This window comes from Schistocerca gregaria, chromosome 4, assembly GCF_023897955.1.
Source record: "Schistocerca gregaria isolate iqSchGreg1 chromosome 4, iqSchGreg1.2, whole genome shotgun sequence".
Lineage (NCBI taxonomy): Eukaryota > Metazoa > Arthropoda > Insecta > Orthoptera > Acrididae > Schistocerca > Schistocerca gregaria.
In genome coordinates, this window is record NC_064923.1 from 201,701,339 (window position 1) to 201,716,413 (window position 15,075).

Genomic DNA, 15,075 nt, shown 5'->3' on the forward strand with positions numbered 1-15,075 from the left:
GTGTCTGGCAAATAGTTTTTTTTTTTTTTTAAACTATCATGTAACAAAGTTCCTTCTCAGTCTATTCACAGACGATGTAGCATGGGGTTAATGACTGCTTATAAGTGTTGGTTGGTTGATTTGGGAGAGGGGGGGGACCAACAGCATTTGCCTGAAGTGATTTAGGGAAATGACGGAAAACCTAAATCAGGATGGTCGGACACAGGTTTGAACCGTCATCCTCCCAAATGCGAGTCCACTGTGCTAGTCACAGCTTCACCTCGCTTGGTCTTAAGAGTTGTGGATACTGTTATTAGTCTAATTTTATCTTCATAGTCTGAAGTTGAGAATATTCACAGTTTATTCTTTACTTGACACTTCTGTGGTTTATTTCCCACCTGAGTTACAGAGGTCAGCAGTACATTAATTTTTGTAAGTGAATATCTTATCAAGGATGTAAATTTTGATCCAGTAGTGAATGGCCTCTCTGACCACAATGCACAACAAGCCACACTAAACATCTTAACTTACCTAATAACAATGAACTCTTGTCATGGAAAACAGTTACGAGTAATTGGCAACAGGCAACACAATGTTTGAAGACAACCTTACTGAAACCTAACTAGAAGAATGTGTATAATGTGACTTGTGTCAGTTCCGAATTTAAGATGTTTATAGATAGGTTTCAATCAATCTTTAATAGTTACTTTCCCATGTAGGACTGATTTCCTGTTACAGAAAGTATTGCATATCGTTAAGAAAAGGGTCCAAAAATCAAAAAAATTCTGTAAGTGTTTAAAGTCAATAATGTAGATAATAAAATTAAAGCTATGTAGATAATACTTAAAAAATGCAAGAAATCAGTTATGGAGGTTGACGACTTTGTTGTTAAAGAAAACAGCCAAATAATGAAAAATAGCAGCCAGCTAGCCAATGTATTTCTTAGCAGTTCTTTGAAGTACCCAAGAAGACTGGCATGGGCAGTTCAAGGGATACAGCAAAAGTGTATGTGGTAGAAGCACTGCCTCATACATACAGGCAACTTAAAAAATTACTAAATTACTCATTTGCTCTGTCATACGTATTAAGAAGACAATTAACCATCTCAAAAACAAGAATGCTCACGAAAGACAATATTTTCAGTAAAGTGATAAGATTGAGTCCTTCACATGTTTGTTAAGTTTTCAATCATGTATGCAACACACCACTATCACAGAAGACATCTCCAGAAAGACTGAAATATGTTACTGTCAGGAACCTTCACATAAAAGGTGGAAAGAGAGATATTAATAATTACCAACCAATCTTACTAAGGTGGGACAAAGATACTGGAAAACATTATGTATGTAAGAACAACAACACACTCTCTCAAAATAAGATACTTTGCCTCAATATGAAACTCGAAAGTGAGTCTGCACAGAAGACACTGTTTTTTGATTCACAAAACAGAAAATACATAAAGGTGATTTCATCTCAAATCATACAGGTCAAGAGTGAATGTGTCTTATCACTATTTCAAGGCTTGCTGAAAAAATTTGATGTTGAAGTTCCACATGCTACCTTTCTAAAACTACAATATTTTCATTTGCTGATGATTTGTAAAAATGCTAAAGACCTAAATGAGAGTATTTGTGAAAACATCATAATGAAAGGGAAAATTGAAAATCTGTAATAAAGAAACAAAAAGTGATAGAGATCTGAATTTATCTTCAATAAATACTTTGTTTCCGATACTATGAGAAATGAAACTTCCTGGCACAATAAAACTGTGTGCCGGACCGAGACTCAAACTCAGGACCTTTGCCTTTCACGGGCAAGTACTCTACTTGCCCGTGAAAGGCAAAGGTCCCAAATTCTAGTCTCAGTCCATCACACAGTTTCAATCTGCCAGGAAGTTTCATATCAGCGCACACTCCACTGCAGAGTGAAAATCTCATTCTGGAAACATCCCCCAGGTTGTGGCTAAGCCATGTCTCCACAACATCCTTTCTTCCAGGAGTGCAAGTTCTGCAAGGTTCACAGGAAAGCATCTGTGAAGTTTGGAAGGTAGGAGATGAGGCACTGGCACAACTAAAGCTGTGAGGACGGGACGTGAGTCATGCTTGGGTAGTTCAGATGGTAGAGGACTTGCCCACGAAAGGCAAAGGTCCTCAGTTCGAGTCTCAGTCCGGCACACAGTTTTAATCTACCAGGAAGTTTCATATCAGTGCACACTCCGCTGCAGAGTTAAAATCTCATTCTGGCTGTTTTTAACTGGAAATTTGTAACTTTTTGTGAATTTCCAAATTATGTTTTGAAAAATGAATAGTCACAGGATGTTAGCTGTCTTGGGAAATGATCATGTGGAAGGACTGCTAACGATCAGCTATGACACTGAGGCACAAAATTCTATAACTGTCAAAATATTTGCAGACAAAGATATAAAAATCTGAAATGTTTTGGTTATTTAGAAATTATTTTCTCCAAAAACCCCATTCTATACGATCTAAAAGTGTCATGGTATGTTAGTTGGTTGATGTACTTTGGGAATGAACAATCAGTAAGGGCAATACTCTAATGAGATTTTCACTCTGCAGCGGAGTGTGCGCCGATATGAAACTTCCTGGCAGATTAAAACTGTGTGTCAGACCGAGACTCGAACTCGGGACCTTTGCCTTTCGTGGGCAAGTTTGGAAGGTAGGAGGCAAGGTACTTGCGGAAGTAAAGCTGTGAGGACGGGGCGTGAGTCATTCTTGGGTAGCGCAATTGGTAGAGCATATGCCTGCGGAAGGCAAAGGTCCCGAGTTCGAGTCTCGGTTCGGCACACAGTTTTAATCTGCCAGGAAGTTTCAGGACTATACTCGTCTACAAAATGTGAGAAATTTTTTATGTGGATGTAGCTCTACTCTCAAGATCAAAAAAATTATGGAAAATTAATTATTTAAATAGATCACTAATTTTAAGTAAATTTCATCCAAAACTGGTATTTCTGAATCAAAATAATTACTGTACAACATTATAACTGGGTGGGACAATAATTCATAATTTTGTTCAAAAGCATTTTATAACAAAACTGAGATACAGAATATTTATACTCATTTTTCTTTTTACAATATTATTCACAAATTATTATTGTCTTCTGTCATGGCTTCTTCATAACTTAACTTTCTATGAATTAAAAGTGCCTACAATGTAACAATCTACACTGCACAGTTGAAAAGAGTTCATTTGTTTTTTGTTTTTTTTTTGTTTTTTTTTTGTTTTTTTTTTTTGTTTTTTTCCCCATCTGCTTCTCATTGAATTTGTATAGCCAAGCTGAATTTGCACACAGACAAGGGTGATTCAACACGAGCAGTACTTGGGAAATGGGAACTGCACACCGATCTTTTGATGATGGCCATTTGAAAGCATTAGCAGGACCATGAGGTGTCATAAATGAGGCGGTTATATCTTGCTGCTCATGAGAGACACTTATTACCTGTCTCACCCACCACTGATTGTCATACACACAATAAATGAAGTGGCTCACTACAAAGACTACAACTGTACAGGTATACTGTGGTCTCTGCATTTCGCACACAGTAACAGGCTGCATTTCATGGATAACCGTTCTTGCAATGAATGCACCACTCTGGGATGCAACCCAGTAGTGATTTGATTGAATTCCTACCACAGGCTTTATAGCAGACCACTCTTCTCTCTTTTTTAAATGGAATTCCCTTAATGTACTTTCATTTAAAATTAAGAGTTTCATGTTTGTTACTAATGTTGATATGGTGTGGTACAAATCCAGTAGCATCTCTTACAGCATCAACAGCTTCATGCTGGAGGTTAAATCTTGTTGAAATATGTTTAAAGAGACCTCCTACCCCATCAAGTGCACTTTTTCCATGACCTATTACTGACAGTATCCATTTTTTTGTCTTAATTCTTGTATTACGGTGTTGACCAAGCTCATAACGCTGAAAGCTGCACCATCAGCCATATACACATGTTTAAGAAGCACATGGCCTCTAGATGCTACATCAACAATTATCATGCTGACAGCATAGCACGCATGTGCACTGTCATGAGTGAGATCATCAGTGATAACAACAAAACAGTGTGATGTTCCAAGGAAATGAACAACACATGTGGATATTGATACATGTGATGTGCGCCAGTGGTAACTTTGAATTTCATTCTGCAAAGCAACAGACCAGTTCTCAGCAAAATCAAAATGAAGAACCAATGTGTCAGTGTTCTGGGATGTGGCTGATTTTACTTCTGCTATGGCCTATCTCTGAATCCTCCAGATATGACGGTGAGCTATTCCTTTCATGAACCAATGCCTAACCTCTGTAACAAACTTCTCTGGCTCCACTGTCTTCTGCACCAACTCTCCTCCCTCCCACAATGCATAGATTACGTCATAGTCAGTATTCCGAAGATGTAGTGCTTCAAGTCATCACATCAGCACCAGGGCATATTGCACCCTCCTGCAACATTTATCTTGCAGCTCTTGACATACACACAAAAGCATCACGTCCATTTTGGTGTATTTCTTTCCTGTGGCACTGCTTATGGCAAAACAAACAACTTTCAAATTGCTGCAGTAAATATGTGTGTATACTTCCTTCACTGGATGACATTTTACCCATTTTGATCATAAGGAGTAGAATTTTGTGAGACCGATTTTTAAATTTGGGTTCTCCTTTTTCATTAGGAGATATGATTCCCTTATCGATCTTGTCATATATCTTAACTCTTTCACCATTTTCACTAACAGAGATGACATCAGCCTGGTTAGGACTTTGCCTGTTGCAATCATTGTCATCACTTAGGTAACATTCCAGAGCAACAGTAAGCATATCATCTTGCAATGGATGCCCACAGGAAGAATCTGGACATGCCCAAATACCTTTCTCATTCTTTAGTTTACGAGCTTGAGAAATTAAAAAATGTGAGGAAGTGGGTATGTATTTCTGTATCTGCTGCTTAGAGTAGCAATTTGCTATCAGCATCAATACCTCTACCTTCTCAGTATACCTGTAGGTGGCTGCTGAGGTAGCAGCATTTAAATTTTGAAACCAACAGGTTCTGCACCAAGTGCATCTACATTACACACTTGACAAAGTTTTGAAGATGTTACTTGTGAACAATTTGTTTCGATTTGTTCAATTTTTCTTTTTACCTACTGTTTTCTTCTTGTGCTTCTTACCTTTCCTGGGCGTTGAAGGGGGATATGGTAGAGACTACAGCGGAAATGCTAACATTCAACACGACACCTTCACACCCAGGAGTATAAACATCTACACCATCTTCTTCAGTTTCAAGTGCAGGTGATGGTTATAGTTTAGGTGGATTGTCACTAAATTTCTTCTCACTACAGTATTTCCTCACCGACATTGAATCTAACAAAAAGTTCAAACCAAACACAAAATTCGATGTGGAATGGTTTACGTGCAAGTTCTCATCCATTTTTTATAAACAGAAGAGTGCTGGAAAGTGTTGCCAACATGCATATTTTACACTAGGAATTCAGTGATATGAAATATGCAGCATGTTGAAAAATTTTTAACACTTTACACACAAGAATATTGCCCACTCTGTTTGCACTGACAACTAACATATTAACCAAACAGTATTCTGTGTAATTCTTAAACTTTTTCGGATCGGGGTTTCTGAGTAAATAATTCATAAAAAATAATAAAAATGCAATTTTTATAGTAACAAATATTTACTTAATACAGATAGCTGGCGGAGAGAAGATACTGTTTATAATTACATCAGTAGTAACTGGTATTATGACAGAAAAGATAGCATTCTGTGACTTTCCAAATTAGAAAAAAAAGTGGAAAAATTAACTTGAATTTCACATTTTCGTGTTAAATTTGTAAGTTAAAGGAAGTGTGTGAGTGTCAACTAAATTTCAAGACACTAAGAGGGAGCTTTAATGCAAAACATCTGCCAAGTCTTTAGTTCTTTTGGTTTATTAGTTACATTATTTTTGTTCTCTACTGTTTTAAGAGTTATTTAAAAAAAATATACATTTTTTCAAAGGGTCATACCATTTACAAAAATTAAGATAAAACGAAAATACTTTTTTTCTTATCACTTATCTGCCTAATTTGAGATGAAATCACCAATAATTTGAATGGCCAAACATTGCCAACTGGTGTCTTCTGTGACTTGTAAAAGGGATCTGCTGATGCAGTTCACAGTATTTTCCTAGAGAAGCTCAAACAGATTGGTCTGTGATATATTTAATTCTTTTAGCTTAAATAGTTAAGGAAATATAAAGAACTAAAATTGGTATAGGTATAAATTAAAATTCTAATGGATTACTTGAGTGCATAATAGAAAGTCCACATGGAAGGGAATATAGGTGAAATGTTTAAACAGATTATGGAACAAACAAAGGGATAAAAACAGTCACAAAAGGATACAAAATAGGAAAAAATGTGAATTGTCTCTATTAAAAGAGAAGGTACAGAGCTTGCTTTCAATCAAGACAGAGATCAAAGCACTGTGTGATGAATACAAAATGAGCAAGGCACTCTTTCAAGAGGATGTTGAGAACTAGACAGGAATAGCAAATCATGAGATACTCGACAACATACACAAACAGAATTTTTCTTCATTTGAAGTGAAACAGTGCAGATGTGCCACAGAAGTACCTGAAGCAAAATAGCCGAGAGATCAGAATTCTGCCTGGATTAAACTGAAAGCAAAAGAATTAAGACAACTTTAATGAAAGAAAACAACAAGTCATAACACATGCTAAACAGTTTGAAGATAGTGTGGATCACAAAACTGTCAAGACTCAGAGGTGCGTCTTAGATAAGTTACAATCGTAAAATGATAGCTTGAGATGAGTGTGACTAAGTGCGATGAACCCATGAGTTTGTCAGCACTGGTTGGTTCAGGGTTAATTGTTCTCTGCTTATAAGAAATGTAGAAATTTTAAGGAGACACCTCCTGCTGAAGGTGGGAAGCTGGTGAAATCGCTGTCTCATATTAATTTTCCAGTGGTGATCAGCAGTTTAGAGGGAAAGGATGCTAGTTCAGATAAATCAGATATTTCAGACGAGATTAAGTATGAAATAAAGAAAGAAAGGATACACAATTTTCCCATGTTTAAACCAAATGGTGATGTCCATCCCACTGTATTCTTACGATATTTTCAAAATGCAGTACCAAAATACTGGGGCATTCAGACACGTTTTCAATTTATGGCGAGTTACTTCAAGTGAGATGCTGCAGGGCAGGCTTAAAATCTTGTTACAGTTCTAACAGGTGAGCTTGAAACAGAGTAAAATAGTGCTGGGCTGGTGCGCCAATTGTTACATCAACACAGACCTTAGAACAGGCCAGTCGGATATGAAAGCACCTCTGTGCTACTTAATAATATAACAAATTCATTGACCAAACACAACTGGAAAGCCAAATGTAGACAGGAAGAACTGACGTCAGTCACCCAGCATCATTATTGAAATTATCACAGCAAGGCATGAAGTGCTGATGGGTCTGACAAATGGGGAGAAATATACTCATACAACTAAAGCCACTATGTTATAGATGCAGGCTCACTCTGTTAAACAAAGAGGCCTTTGGAGCTTAAGAACACATTCTGTCATGCTGCCATCAAGCCATGTCGCTAGAACCAGAGAGAATGGTAGTCTGTTGAGTTTCAGCGAAATCATTACACGCTGACTGATGTTGACCAGCTTGTGACTTGATTATTGACTTACACATCAAAAGGCATCCAAACTGATGCATACCACACCCGCGGTCAGCCAATGCTGCCTTCTAGGTCATCGCTGATAAGGAGACTGGAGAGTAGACAGCCCTACTCCATTGCTGGGGTCATCATGGATGAAATGCAAGCTACCATTTTCACACCAACCCATTGAAGAGGAACAGCCATCTCTAAAAAGAGCAGTCACAGTACTTGAGGGAAAAAAAAACACAGGTATGAAGAAGTCAACTGTGACGAAACCATGAGTAACAGACGAAATACTTCAGTTGATCAATTAAAGGAGAATGTACAAATACGTTCAGGGAAATTCAGGAACAGACACATACAAGTTGCTTTTGAATGAAATAAACAGGAAGTGAAGGGCAGCCAGAAGGAGTAACTCAGCATACAGAAAAGTCAACACAACATTCGGCAAAATTAAAAACAATGGTGTTAACATTAAGAGCGCTATGGTAATTCCACTGTTAAGAGAGTGCGGATAGGTGGAAAGAATATATTGAAGACTTCTATGAGGGGAAGATTTGTCTGATATGAAAGAAGAAGAAGCAAGAGTCGACAGGGAGGAGATGGTGATCCAGTATTAGAATGAGAATTTGAAAGAACTTTGGAAGACTCAAGATCAAAAAATGAAGAAGGAATAGATAACATTTCACTGGAATTTCTGAAGTCATTGGGAGAAGTGGCAACAAAATCACTATTCCCTGGTGTGTGGAATATATTAATCTGGTGATATACCATCTGACTTTCAGAAGAATACCATCCACACAATTCCAAAGACTGCAAGGGCTGACAAGTGCAAGAATTATCGCACAATCAACTTAACAGCTCATGCATCCTAGTTACTGACAAAAAAAAGTATACAGAATAATGGAAAAGAAAACTGAGGGTCTGTTAGATGATGATCAGTTTGGCTTTAGGAAAGGTAAAGGCACCAGAAAGGAAGTTGTGATGTTGCAGTTGGTAACGGAAGGAAAACTAAAGAAAAATCAAGACATACTAAGAGGTTTTGTTGACCTGGAAAAAGTGTCTGACAATGCTAAATGGAGCGAGATGTTTGAAATTCTGAGGAAAACAGAAGTAAGCTATAGAAAGATACAGGTAAAATACAACATGTATAAGACCCAAGAGGAAATAATAAGAGATGAAGATCAGGAACGAAGTACTCAGATTAAAAAGGGTGTAAGACAGGGACCCAGTCTCTCGCCCCTACTTTTCAATCTATACATCAAAGAAGCAATGACAGAAATAAAGGAAAGGATCAAGAATGGAATTAAAATGCAAGGTGAAAGGATTTCGATGATAAGATTCGCTGATGACATTTATAACCTCCGCGAAACTGAAGAAGAATAACAGGATCTGCTGAATGGAACGAACAGTCTATTGAGTACAGAAAATGAATTGAGAGTAAACCAAAGAAAGACGAAAGTAATAAGAAGTAACAGAAATGAGAACAGCAAGAAACTTAACAGTGGGACTGGTGATCACGAACTAGATAAGTCGAGGTTTTATACTATCTAGGTAGCAAAATAGCCCGTGACAGATAGAGCAAGAATGATACAAAAAGCTGACTAGCGCTGGCAAAGAGGTCTGTCCTGGCAAAGAGAAGTCTACTACTATCAAATATAGGTCTTAATTTGAGGAAGAAAATTCTGAGAATGTATGTTTGGAGCACAGCATTATATGGTAGTGAAACAAGGACTGTGGAAAAACAGGAATGGAAGAGAATCGATGCTTTTGAAATTTACTGATAAAGGTAAGGAATGAGGAGGTCCCCTGCAGAATCGGTGATGAAAGGAAGACCAGGGAAACACTGACAAGAAGAAGGACCAGCTTGATAGGACATCTGTTAAGGCATCAGGGAATAACTTTCATGGCACCAGAGGGAGCTGCAGGGGTTAAAAACTGTAGAGGAAGACAGAGATTGGAATACATCCAGCAACTAATTGAGGACATAGGTTGCAAGTGTTACTCTGAGATAAAGAGCTTGGCATGGAAGAGGAAATCATAGTGGGCCACATTAAACCAGTCAAAAGACTGAGGAAAAACAAAACCTCTCTGCTAGACCAATAAATGTAATTACAGATAACACTACATCCAAGTGGGCACTGATCACTCATCCTCACTCAGCACCTTGAACCTTGGGCTGGTAAAGTGTTTTATCACAATCAAAAAATTTTCATAAAGATTTATATCAGAGTATCAGTTGGAAAAAGCAAAAAGAAATTTCGCTTTGAACTTTTTATCCTGAAGCCATACTGAGAAGGAATGTGTGTGTGACAGGAGCAGTCAGAATGGGGAAAAGAATAGATACGGTTGTGGATATTGGAGGTGAAACTAGTATAATATGTCTAGTATTTTGAGATGAAATTCATGAAAAATTGAAATGTTTTTCATTCTCAGTAACCAACATTCACCTTACAGAAGTCACAGGTTCCAAAAGAAAGAAGGTTGAGGAGGGCATTTTACTTAATTCTGATATTGTTGGAAAAATATCTTAAAAACAAAGATTCCAAGACTTACCAAGCGGGAAAGCAGCGGTAGATAGGCACAATGAATAAAACACACAAACACTCACACAGAATTTGAGCTTTCGCAACTGGCGGCTGCTTTCGTCAGGAAAGATGGAAGGAAAAGGAAAGATGAAAGGATGTGGGTTTTAAGGAAGAGGGTAAGGAGTCATTCCAATCCCGGGAGTGGAAAGACTTACCTTAGGGGGAAAAAAGGATAGGTATATACTCGCGCGCGCGCGCTCACACACACATATATCCATCCATACATACACAGACACAAGCAGACATATTTAAAGGCAAAAAGGCCTTCAAATATGTCTGCTTGTGTGTGTGTGTGTGTGTGTGTGTGTGTGTGTGTGTGTGTGTGTGTGTGTGTGTGTGTGCGCGCGCTCTAGTATATACCTATCCTTTTTTCCCCCTAAGGTAAGTCTTTCCGCCCCCTTGATTGAAATGATTGCTGGTTGGGAAAGCTCAAATTCTGTGTGTGTGTGTGTGTGTGTGTGTGTGTGTGTGTGTTTTATTCATTGTGCCTATCTACCGGCGCTTTCCCGCTTGTTAAGTCTTTGAATCTTTGTTTTTAAGATATTTTTCCCATGTGGAAGTTTCCTTCTATTTTATTTACATCATCATTAATTTGAACCCAACAATTACGTTTGATATTGTTGGAAGGTGCTTCTAGCAATCCATGTTAGTGGTAACAGATTTGAATCAGAATTTTATTGAATCTTGATGTGGTTGATCTCGAATGGAATAGTACTTGACCTTAAGAGAGAAATAATAGACAATGCTGCTAATGGTAAAGTTAAGAAAATTAAATTATTTATTTATTTATTTATGCATTTATTTTACCTGGCATACCCAGATTGAACAAGTTACAGTTTCTACATAACATTAAGGACATATAATGTATTATGCAGTATGATGTTAAAGAAAAAAATAGAGATTATAAGAGTAGTACAATGATAATTATAACAATCAAGAATAATAATAATAATAATAATGACTATGTATATGAAAGTAAACATACTTTTCTTTTGTGAATTAAATAATGCTAAATGCAAAAGTCAGTGTGTCAATTTGGAACAGTACATAGGCAGTAGCTAATAAAGATAGAGATGAAGACAATAAGCAAACTAGTCAGCTGGTTGCTAATATTCAAGGAAATAAAAGGAAAAAATTCTCTCCACTACTTAATGGGCTTTACATAACAATTTTTATTTATTCTGGAAAGTGCTTTCTACGTAATAGTCAGAGAACCCCTGGTAGTTTTAGCATATCCAAACTCAGGAAGAATGGAAGGCAGTCCAGGGAAACAAGTAAGGCCACCAATTGAGAACATAAAATTAGTCATTAAGAAAAGAATGGAGCAAATGGTAAGTTAGGGTTTAATGATAACAAAGAGAAGCATTTTCATTGGATTATGAGAAACCAGTTAGGGTAGCTGGACTGGTAAACAAGTATATACACAGGGATCATTTATTGTTAAGTAAAGTTGCTCAAATAGTAAAAGAATGTAAGTGACTATTTTTTTAAATAACTACCTAACAATGATGCGATAATGTAACTAAACTACAGAGGCTAGGGAGCCAAGGTCGTACAAAAGCAGGGCAAAACAAGAGGAGGAATGGTGTAGCAGACTTGATTGAAAAGTTAGCCTACCTGCCAGGCCAGACAAACTATTTATAGAGGCCATCTCGAAACTTCATTTCTTTTCAGTTTTGTACATAATGTAGATTTTTTTTTTTTTTAACAGTGTGAAGCTGTATATTGTTTATATAAAAAATTGAAGGAGTATCGGGCTGGGAGAGGCAGTATCATATGGAGAATGATAATAAATCCAGGCAGATAGAAAATACTAATTCTGCTGTCTGTGGTAACTATAGTAACTGGAGAGACGACTGTCTAATGGATGAGACATACAAATGGAATCACTGAGAATACATTAGTGTGAGGTGATTTTAAGTATGGTTATGGCATGTCCTGGAAAATTGCAGAACTGGTGGAATGGTTTATGATTAAGCAGGGATTGAAATTAAAATTTAAGACTTATTAGGTGAATGGTGACATCATTGTACAGTTGTTAATCATTGTCGTTTCACTACATGAACATATAAAAAACATTCAATTTTTATCTTAAAATTTCTTTTGTATCTAACTTCTTATTTTAAAGTTACTGCTTGACTTTAATATTGTTCCAATGTTATCACCATCTTCAAGTAATTATGCTGACTTAATGTTGCACATTTGACAAGAGCTATTACTTCTTCTAGCTACAAACAGGAAATAAATAATGCTGGACCAACCTTACCAACAGTGACTGCTCATACAAATGTGAGCACATTTGTACATAGGTCTCAATAATTTCTATGAAATAAGTTAGCTTTGGTTTATTTTTAAAATGAATTATGCTATTCTGTCCGAGATACCTTTGTTATTCTCATCTGTAATAGGCCTACTGCTTTACTTAGGCCCTACAATAAAGTCTACACCTGGACTTCCTCCCAGCTTCAGTCATCTCTGACAAAACATATGCCCTGATATTAATTCCACTTGGTATTAATTTCTTTTTCTTCACACTTTTATTTTGATCAAAACTGCTCTTTAATTCCACCAACAAAGTTAGGCATCTAAGTTCCACATTATTGTTGATGAAGCCAAAATTTATGAAGCAAGGTGTGTGGACAAAGAACTTGCTAGATGTGCTCTTTGACCTGAAGCCATCATAAGAAATTCGCAAATATTCTTTCAGCCAAGTCACAATACCAACATTCCAGAAATCTGTACGTGACAGTTGGGCCTCTGACAACTCCAGATATGGTATACTAGGATTCCTAGGGCCATGAAGCTTGGTGAGACACACGACAGTGCTACGTGTCTGCAAAGGGGTATCTGCCTAGGCCAAAGTGCTACTAAGTCTTAGAATGTGGGATCCATAGAATCAGTTGAGGTACCAATCAGCGGTCATCATAGCACAATGCTTCAAGTGTGATTATGTCCCTCTTGGAAACCTTTGTCGTCATGGCAGACTGGTCTCTAGTGCAATATGGCAGATGGACTAATGCGAACATGACAGAAACATTGTGCAACAGATTTGTGTGTGGTGTAGAACAAGGTCTGGGCCTGCTTTAGCTCCAAACATAATGCACTTTTTGTTACAAATAAATAAACTGCAACTTTCAGAACAGCTGAATTCCATAACGAAAATATGCAACTAGTGTATTGGTGCACTCATACATCGGCTATTGGCCTGCTTGCATGAGTGATCTGTACCCTATTTAATCCCAATGTTTTTTCCCTGTGAGGGAAGCCATCAAGATTGATTATGGGCATTAATAGATTCATACTGTGGTTCTATAAAGCATTAGGGACTAGAATGAATGAAAGCTACTACTGTAAACATAATAAAGTTTTGTTTACATTGTCCCACCACTTTGGCTTAGATTTTCCACAATTTTACCCAAATCACTCCTGTCAAACGCAAAGACAGTCCCACGAATACACCATTATCAACATTTAACATATTTTTTGCGTTAACTTAAGACTTTGTTATGTAAATTTAATTATTATTCAATGGAGTCAATATTGATTGTATTATTAACATTCTAGCATCTTTTAGTTACACATTTTCCTGTAAGGTCTAGATTTCTTCACGAAGTTTTATGTATCACTACATATCCTATGACTCTTTGTCGCTGACACAGATGTCTGAATAAAAACTGAAGTTCCATGGCATGCCATGCCATATGCATTGATAACCGATTATCAGGTTGTGAGATTATATTTTATTCCATTCATTTGCATTAAACTGAAGTAATAGGCTTTAATCAAGTTCGAATACCACTCAGGTGGGACCACTTTATATCCTGTCTACTTCGTTCTGGTATCCATGAAGAGGCACTAAATAAGAACCAATATTTAATATTAATGAACCTGTGAGTGGCTGTGGTGTCGCCAGCAGGGGTGTCAGAGCTTCGCGTGCTGATCCCAACAAGTCGGGGTCATCTGGCGTCATTTCCTTGGTTGAATGCTGAGATCGATGATAAATCTTACTTAACACTGGACTTTCACACCGACCGTAATTTTCTTCGTCTTCGCCGTCGCCACTAAGTTTCTGAATGTCATTAAGCCCAAGGAAGGCATTCGTCATGTAAAATGGTTTTGCAGCACTTATTCAGAAAAAATTATTCCTACTGAAGCTAATATTTAAAAACTAAATAAGGCTTGAAAATGTCATACTAAATTAGAACAGGAAAGAAAAACAATGTTGCAAAACTTCGTTTATACTCTCAGTTTCATCACACATACACTGACGCACACGATTACCTAGCGTATAGCAACATAAAACTTGAATTATTAAATCAAAATCGTACAATATTTACAAATTACACGAATCAAATGTTGTTTCTTATGCAATTTCATCTATACATAACATTTCAATTTATTCGCGCCATATACGCGTAACATCTCTGCACGAAGATAAGCAACTTTTATCGCCAACATAATACAGACTATATCAAAGTACACTACACATTACCAACTTTCAAGAAGTCATTGATCATAGCCAACTTGCTTTGATACACCATATACATGAGTTTCCATTGATATAAAATAACATGTTACTCGCATTTATTGGTAATATATACGCAACTTAATGAAAATCAGAAACAAATATTATCAATACATTTCCACAAAATGTAAAAAATATTCACGATTTTAGTCAAAAGCTTACATTAGTCTTATTTCATGGATCCCACGGAAAGTGATCTCTAGGATTTGAAAACAAGTCATGGATGAACATTCAGTTTAATCTGATTTATTTATTCACCCAAAAAAACTTTCCTTATCGTGGGACTTACACACACATTT

The 15,075-nt window shown here is 36.9% G+C and overlaps 1 protein-coding gene across 1 annotated transcript in view; it reads right to left on the reverse strand.

Moving 5' to 3' along the window:
- Positions 1-14,721, reverse strand: part of LOC126267011 (breast cancer type 2 susceptibility protein homolog) — a 222,346-nt gene extending 207,625 nt beyond the window's left edge. The window contains exon 1 of the mRNA XM_049971781.1: positions 14,140-14,721. Coding sequence (XP_049827738.1) covers positions 14,140-14,356 — 217 coding nt within the window. The 5' untranslated portion in view covers positions 14,357-14,721. The remainder of the gene's footprint in view (positions 1-14,139) is intronic.
- Between the last annotated feature and the right edge of the window lie 354 nt (positions 14,722-15,075).